At 46.2% G+C, this 8,192-nt stretch overlaps 1 protein-coding gene across 1 annotated transcript in view; it reads left to right on the top strand.

Moving 5' to 3' along the window:
• LOC109465625 (fibrillin-3-like) overlaps positions 1–8,192 on the top strand; it is a 71,214-nt gene that overhangs the window by 6,552 nt on the left and 56,470 nt on the right. The window contains exons 6-15 of the mRNA XM_019762996.1: positions 116–280; positions 1,079–1,243; positions 3,797–3,955; positions 4,726–4,884; positions 5,746–5,904; positions 6,144–6,302; positions 6,452–6,610; positions 6,808–6,966; positions 7,127–7,285; positions 7,626–7,784. Of these exons, the coding sequence (XP_019618555.1) occupies positions 116–280; positions 1,079–1,243; positions 3,797–3,955; positions 4,726–4,884; positions 5,746–5,904; positions 6,144–6,302; positions 6,452–6,610; positions 6,808–6,966; positions 7,127–7,285; positions 7,626–7,784 (1,602 nt within the window). The remainder of the gene's footprint in view (positions 1–115; positions 281–1,078; positions 1,244–3,796; positions 3,956–4,725; positions 4,885–5,745; positions 5,905–6,143; positions 6,303–6,451; positions 6,611–6,807; positions 6,967–7,126; positions 7,286–7,625; positions 7,785–8,192) is intronic.

Genomic DNA, 8,192 nt, shown 5'->3' with positions numbered 1-8,192 from the left:
TGACGTTTTCAAAATCATATCCAGTTGCTTGAGTAACTGCTTTTTGGGGTATCGTATTACCTGGATGTCTAACCTTCATCGACGCAAATCCCTTATGTTATGTTTCTCTCCACAGGAATGTCAACATAACACGTACGGTCCCCAGTGTGAGTTCTGCCTGCCTGGGTTTAACGGTGACGCCCGCGGGGGGACTCCTAATGACTGCGTGTCCACCACAGGTGTGGCCACCTGCCAGTGCAACGGACACTCCAACACCTGCGACGAGTTCGGCCGATGCCAGGTGAGTTACACCCGTTAGACCGAGGTGGATATGTTGAATTGCGTAAGACTCAGTGAAGGTGATGGTTCAAGGGCATAACACCAGGTAGTGCTGTGTACCGGTTCGCTGGACTGGTTCCGGACTTGTAAAAATGTTTAGGTTCGAGTCCAAAAAACCTAATAGCAAAGAACCTATTCCAGACTTATATTACAGAAAACCATGTCACATACTCCTTTTCTTTCCAAACCACTGTGCTGCAAAATGAAGAAAACATTGCCATCGGGCATCGTCAAGTGCCTGCCTCCATGTTATGTGGCCAAAGTTTCACCCAGACAACATTGCAAGGTTGCCAACATGCAATTTTGTACATGTATATGCCATGGATTTAGGTCCGAATTTACGAGTCCGGAACTGAACCTAAACCTCTGGACTTGAATCCGGACCTGAACCTTAATGTGGGTTTAGGTACACAGCACTACATGGACCCTGGACCCGGGATTGTTTCTGAGTCCAACGCTCGAATCATGTGTCACCGATGCCACAACAGATGTGATAATGCCACCTGAATTCTTCCCCCTGATGACAAATTATCTTGAAAACTCACATGGTAAGCTAGATGCCGTACGAATCAGAACCAGTCATTGTTGCCACAAAGAAGATGGTCACCAAAACATTGAACGTAAAAACTCACTTGTTGAAATAAAGAACCTTCTCATGGCAACCTATATCATTCACAGACACAGGTAAAGCTGTTTAATAATGTTTTGAAGTACTGTTTCGAAATTGTGTTGATTTTGACAATCGTATGAATTTCTCTAGGACTGCCAACACAACACATACGGGTTTAACTGCGAGAACTGCCTGCCCGGGTTCACCGGAGATGCCAGGGGGGGAACCCCCCAGGACTGCCGCGCAGACCAGCCGGGCCCGGCCTGTAACTGCTACGGACACTCCGACTCTTGTGACGAGTATGGGCGCTGTCAGGTACGTCGCTCCTGTGTCTCAGTGAAAACCAGGGGGAAGGTTATTTTTATTTACTTATTTTTTTTTTACTTAGTGGTCGCCACGTAAGACGGCTGTTAGGCCACTTCAAGGGTATGAATGGTTTGATCCACTCACGTGGGTTACGGGTTACCGAATAGAACTGTAACAGCAACTCTTGTCCCTGGGTCAGAAACATTATCAGGAGGGATAATTCATAAACGTATTGTTTGATGATCTGCACATTCAAGTTAATGAAGATCTGTTACAAGTTCGTGTCAAGAATGGATCTCATATTTCTATCATCATTGTGTATAAGTGAAATGCCATCTTTTTTTTTAACAGAATTTTGCATATCAAATGTATGTTTGAACAGTTTTAGTTGTGCTGGATAATGATTTTAAAAAACACTTAATCCGAAATTCCACGCTGCAAATGAGGCAACTCAAATGCCTCATTTCAGGGTTGCTCAAAGATGTCTGAAAGGTTGGTTGGTTGGTTGGTTGGTTGGTTGGTTGGTTGGTTGGTTGGTTGGTTGGTTGGTTGGTTGGTGTTGTTGTAGCTTGGTTGGTTGCTGTTTGGATGGTTTTGGATGTCTGGATGGTGGTTGGTTGAATGAGATGAATGGTGAAGTGGACATGAACGAACACACAGTTGACGCCTGCATCTCTGCAGTTCCCAATGATAAATCAGAAGCTCCCTGCTTCGATGTTCCAATCCCTCGCGAGTTTGCTCTACGAACCCCTGCAAGTTTGCTAATTGTGGTAACAAACAGGTGTCAGCAAACTGTACTTGCCGGCCTCCCCCATGGGTAAAATTGTTACCCTGTTGAGGACTCCCGGATCAAACCGTTGAACCAAGATGTGCAGGCAAATGGAGAGGAAACTCACCAGACATGTCCAAAACTGCAAGATGTTCACAGGCCTGACGGAAAGTGACGAGGAAGCCATCAGCAAGCCATTACCTAAGTTCAGGGACCAGATAAGATATCATTGGTATCATCTTGTGTGTATGCATGGTACATTCAATACAGTGCTATGCAGTCAGATACAAAGTCCCTTGAGTGACCACCATAGACAGGTTTGACTGTACCTGACAGAGATATGGCTATTGCACATCTCAATACATGTATGTTTTTCACAAGATCCATGGTAGAAACTCATTGTGCAAGCTAGGACTGTCTGTAGGTATGAGATGGTCTTCATCAGCCTAAAATGTTATGAGGATGCTGGCAATCTCTACATGTGGTATCCTATCCAACTTCAGTCTGCCAGAATGATGTTCAGCTGTCACCCACCAATGTGGACATCAGGTTTGAACATGCCTATAGAGCATTGTAAACATGTTGCATATCTCTGTAACAGTTTTAGTACGTAAAGCATAGCTGCAGTGGAATGTAGAGGCTGCATTCTAATAAAGGCATGTGTCTGTAGGCTTGCCAGCATAACACATTCGGCGCCAACTGTGAGTACTGTTTACCTGGGTTTACTGGTGATGCCAGGAAGGGAAGACCCGACGACTGCGTTGCTGAGACCAGATGTAACTGCCACGGCCACTCAAGCCAGTGTGATAGCAATGGGAACTGTATGGTAAGGTGCCTTGAAGCCTATGCCTATGAGCCATTGCATCAGAAAAAGCACTTCACTCAAGAGCACTGCACCAGTTGAGAGCATGATTTTTTTTTCACAGGAACCACATTTCAATAGTTAACTGAACACAGACAGTGAGCATTTTTTCAATCATGCAACTTGCAAGACAAGAAAGCTGCCTACCATCCACCCAGCATCCAGAATTGTTTATCATACTCTCTGGCATCCAGAACTGCTTATCTTCCTCTGCATCCTGAACTGCCTAGCATCCTTCCCAGCATCCAGAACTGCTTAGCAGCTTCCCAGCATCCAGAACTTCTTAGCATCCTCCTCTGCATCCAGAACTGCCTAGCATCCTCCTCTGCATCCAGAACTGCCTAGCATCCTCCCAGCATCCTGAACTGCCTAGCATCCTTCGAGCATCCAGAACTGCTTAGCATCCTCCTCTGCATCCAGAACTGCTCAGCATCCTCCCCAGCTGCTTAGCATCCTCCTCTGCATCAAGAACTGCTTAGCATCCTTCCCAGCATCCAGAACTGCCTAGCATCCTTCCTCAGCATCCAGAACTGCCTAGCATCCTTCCTCTGCATCCAGAACTGCTTAGCATCCTTCCCAGCATCCAGAACTGCTTAGCAGCTTCCCAGCATCCAGAACTTCTTAGCATCCTCCCAGCATCCAGAACTGCTTCTCATCCGCCTCGGCATCCCAAGCTACCAACATCATTTAGTCTCATCCTCAATATGCAGAGCATTTTATCAACATATCAGCCAACAATTTGAGCTAGGCCTGGTTGTTTTGCACTCCGCACCCAAGTTTATTGCTGCATCATTTTGCTTCTTACTTCATGCAGTCAGTTGATGTGTTTGGTTCAGGACTTTGACCAATGATCATGAGCAGACGTGACAGAGATGCAGCCACTGGTACAATTTCAATATATTCATGAAGAACAATTGCTTTTCACCAACAGGACTGCCAGCACAACACGTATGGTCCTCAGTGTGAGTACTGCGAGTCAGGGTTCGAAGGCGATGCACGCAGCGGCACTGCAAATGATTGCCAACCGGCAGCGCCCCCTTGTGAGTGCTATGGGCACTCCAGCCAGTGTGACTCCAGTGGTAACTGTGTGGTAAGTACTAGTATTAGCCCAATGGGAACTGGTATGAGCAGTGGTGACAAGACTGTCCTAGCCTGACTCCAGCCTTCCTACTTCTGTTCCTGCTTCTCTTCCTTTGTCTCTTCCTACTTTTCTTCCTACTTCTGTTCCATGTTTCTTTGTAGCAGTAGGCTTAGTCCAGTGGTTAGCAACCCTGCCTCTGGACCAAGAGGTTCGGAGTTCAATCCCGGCTATTGTCACTCACCCGACATGCGCGCTGCTGGAAATGGTCACAGTCCTTAGGACGGGACGTTAAGCCGTGGTCCACTGTTCATTGTGCTTGTTGAAAAGAGCAACAATGAAGCAGCTGTAAATACTGTACATAGTGTCTGTCTTCTCTTTCATGACCAGTAGAAGAGTGGCTCTTCAGGTAGCTTTACTGCTTCAAGATCACTCACTCACTCACTCACTCACTCACTGGGTCAAGTTTCCCTCGGTGCCAATGACTGCTCTCCATCTCTTCCTATCCTTCATTTCTACCATCAGGTTTTTCTTGTCGAGCTGGGTGTCGTCCATTAATTGGATTATTTTCTTGCTGGACGACCTAGACTTCTTTTTCCTTGACTGGGTTCCCACAGTAATAACTGGTGTATGATTTTTCAAGATCACTTTCCTTGAATTCCCTTCATATCAAGAAGTTTAAGTGGCACTGTCATGTATTGTCGTTGTCCATTTTGAACTGTTGAGAGGTATGCCGTATTGATAGACACATAACAAGGCACATGTATCACTCTTAACCACAGGACTGCCAGCACAACACCTACGGCCCTCAGTGTGACTACTGTATGCCTGGGTTTGAGGGCGATGCCAGGGGAGGCACTCCTGATGACTGCCGACAAGCGGCGCCCCCTTGTGAGTGCTACGGGCACTCCAGCCAGTGTGACTCCAGTGGTAACTGTGTGGTGAGCATACTTTTACTTTATATCAACCTCTGCAGATTTGTAATTGTAGCACTCCACCACGTTAACCAAGTGGTAAACAATGCACAGACTGTAGCCTGGTGTCCAGTCTATGGTGGTTGGGGCTTGGGGCTGCAGGAGCTCTTCCCCACCCGACCCAGCTTGGTTGCCTGGCAGGTTTTGAACAACGGTAGTTAAATTATTGTGGAGCAAATCAACTCCCAGCATGCAAAACCACAGGCATAACACCCCTACCGGGCGGTCTGTTGAGCTAGACTGGGGGAAAACTATCAGAGCCCCAAACACAACATCAGGCTACACAGACAGATGTGATAACAAAGTAAAAGACAAATGCAGTGGCAACATGTGCATTTAACCATTGCATAACTGTTTGGAAATGTCTTCAAAGTTCATTTGTTCTTACAATTATGAGTTGTGATATTGGGTTATTAATGCCTGCTTGTCATACAACAGCCTTGATTGGAGTATCTACAAGGGTCCTACCATATCCAAATGCATGCAGAGTATTTTTAAGTGTTCTGGTCAAGGCCAAATATCTAGTTGGTAATAGAAGTGTTAACTGGAGCGAATAGCGCCCCCTTGTGAGTGCCATTGGCACTACAGCTATGTTGAGCATCTTTGGGTTGAATTATTCTTGATACAAACTGCATAGCATGAATCTTACTACATGTAGGTCTTGATCACTGATGAAGTATCTTACATCTATTTATCTAAAAGCAGTGCAGAGCATTCCCAACTACTATTTAAAGAATTCTTTTATACTATCAATTCCTCAGAACATCACTTCAAGAATTGGCCCCAATCTGTGAAAATAACCAATCACTTTTAATTATCTAATTGTAGGACTGCCAACACAACACGTACGGTCCCCAGTGTGAGTACTGTATGCCTGGGTTTGAAGGCGATGCGCGTAGAGGCTCTGCAGATGACTGCCAGCAAGCGGCGCCCCCTTGTGAGTGCTACGGGCACTCCAGCCAGTGTGACTCCAGTGGTAACTGTGTGGTGAGCATTGTTGTTACATACCTCTCGGGAGCCTCTGCCCTGTGACTTCTTTAGACACTTTTCATGTTTTGTTCCATAGCCTAATAATGTATCAAGTGTCTGTGTACTAACTTTTGCACCTGTGAAAGCAACCACTTTGTTAGAATGTTCAACTCAGGTATCACTTGTTTGTCTGGTGGTAACATGGAGACTTTGTCCATTGATTGCTTGTTTACGAACGATTATGTGTGTAATCCTAGGACTGCCAGCACAACACATACGGTCCCCAGTGTGAGTACTGTATGCCTGGGTTTGAAGGCGATGCGCGTAGAGGCTCAGCAGATGACTGCCAGCAAGCGGCTCCCCCTTGTGAGTGCTACGGGCACTCCAGTCAGTGTGACTCCTTTGGTGACTGTGTGGTGAGCGCTCACGTATTTTCATACATTTGTACAGAAGCATGCACTGTGTCCTTACTAAGTGTCTGAATGTCTCCTGTGGTAATCTTATAACTTAGTCCATCTGTACATGTGCGTCTTTTGTTGACAAAAGCAATCATTTCCAATAACAGGACTGCCAGCACAACACATACGGTCCCCAGTGTGAGTACTGTATGCCTGGGTTTGACGGCGATGCTCGTAGAGGTACAGCTGATGACTGTCAGCAAGCGGCGCCCCCTTGTGAGTGCTACGGGCACTCCAGCCAGTGTGACAGCAGTGGTAACTGCCTGGTGAGCGCTCTTGCTTTTAGATATCGTTCCGGCCTGTATCTGGTCTTCTGGTACGTTTCTGTTTTGTCCTGTATTCTGTTGTGTTAATTCAGTGTGTACTAATTAATGCATGTGTAACAGTATGTCTACTGTTTAAAACACTTGGTCCATCTATGTATTGTGGACTTCAAAGGCCTTATAGATGTATTTAATCACAGGACTGCCAGCACAACACCTATGGCTCACAGTGTGAGTACTGTATGCCTGGGTTTGAGGGCGATGCGCGTAGAGGCTCTGCAGATGATTGCCAGCAAGCGGCGCCCCCTTGTGAGTGCTATGGGCACTCCAGTCAGTGTGACTCCAGTGGTAATTGTGTGGTAAGCGCTCCTGTTGTTTCTGCACTTTGCCTTCTGACACCACCTTACTGCTTTGCTCTATGTTGTACTGCTGTAGCTTGTTATTAACATAATTGTGTACTAAATGAACCAGTAGTAGCTGGCACTATCATTTGACACTCACGAATGCTTTTAACCGTAGGACTGCCAGCACAACACGTATGGCTCACAGTGTGAGTACTGTATGCCAGGGTTTGAAGGCGATGCGCGTAGAGGCTCTGCAGATGATTGCCAGCAAGCAGCGCCCCCTTGTGAGTGCTACGGGCACTCCAGCCAGTGTGACTCCTATGGTGACTGTTTGGTGAGCATTGTAGTTGTTTGAATGTTTCTGTACTGTGTTTTGTTTTTTCACACCATACTCATTATCATCAGTAGTCAATCACAATTATACTGAGAGCGTAGAGGGCATAAGACCTGAGGCACTCCTCTACAGTACAGGCATCCTGAGGGCATGTCCAATAAAGCGCAATTGCCGCAGTCTGACTCTATTGACCCTATTTGTGGCCATATATATTTAAGCATCACACCACACTGCTTTGCTCCTGTACTGCTGTATACATGTAACCGTGTACTATAATAATGCACCTGTAGTAGCAAGCACTATGTTTAACACACTGCACATACATTGCTTTTAATTGTAGGATTGCCAACACAACACATACGGTCCCCAGTGTGAGTACTGTATGCCTGGGTTTGAAGGCGATGCGCGTAGAGGCTCTGCAGATGATTGCCAGCAAGCGGCTCCCCCTTGTGAGTGCTACGGGCACTCCAGCCAGTGTGACTCCAGTGGTAACTGTGTGGTAAGCATTCATGCTGTTATGTTTTCCCTCGCAGAAGGAAAACATTGTCTCTGTTTTGTCTTCCTCTTCTTCTCCTGTTCCTAAACAAATAAAGTCAATGACCTGGACCAGATGGCTATCACTATGGTAACTGGAGGGGTATCAAACACCCTGCGGTGTTGGATTACATTATGAGGCAAGTGGCAGGACTGAGGTGCAAGGGCTGGTCTCCAAATTTGTGTGTTTGAGTAACAGTGAGCACAGCTGCAGTAGTTTGTTAGGCTAGACCAAGTGAAGGTAAACATTGTGCATTTTGCTCTGCAACTGTTTCTATGTATATGTGTTTCTGCAGTGTGTTTTGCCTAAAACCATACTGCTTTGCTTTATGTTGTGCTGCTGTATGTAATAACATAGCTGTGTACTATAAGG

This window comes from Branchiostoma belcheri, unplaced genomic scaffold, assembly GCF_001625305.1.
Source record: "Branchiostoma belcheri isolate BF01 breed outbred unplaced genomic scaffold, Haploidv18h27 scaffold155, whole genome shotgun sequence".
In the NCBI taxonomy this organism is placed as follows: domain Eukaryota; kingdom Metazoa; phylum Chordata; class Leptocardii; order Amphioxiformes; family Branchiostomatidae; genus Branchiostoma; species Branchiostoma belcheri.
This window is presented reverse-complemented; position numbering and strand designations above follow the sequence as displayed.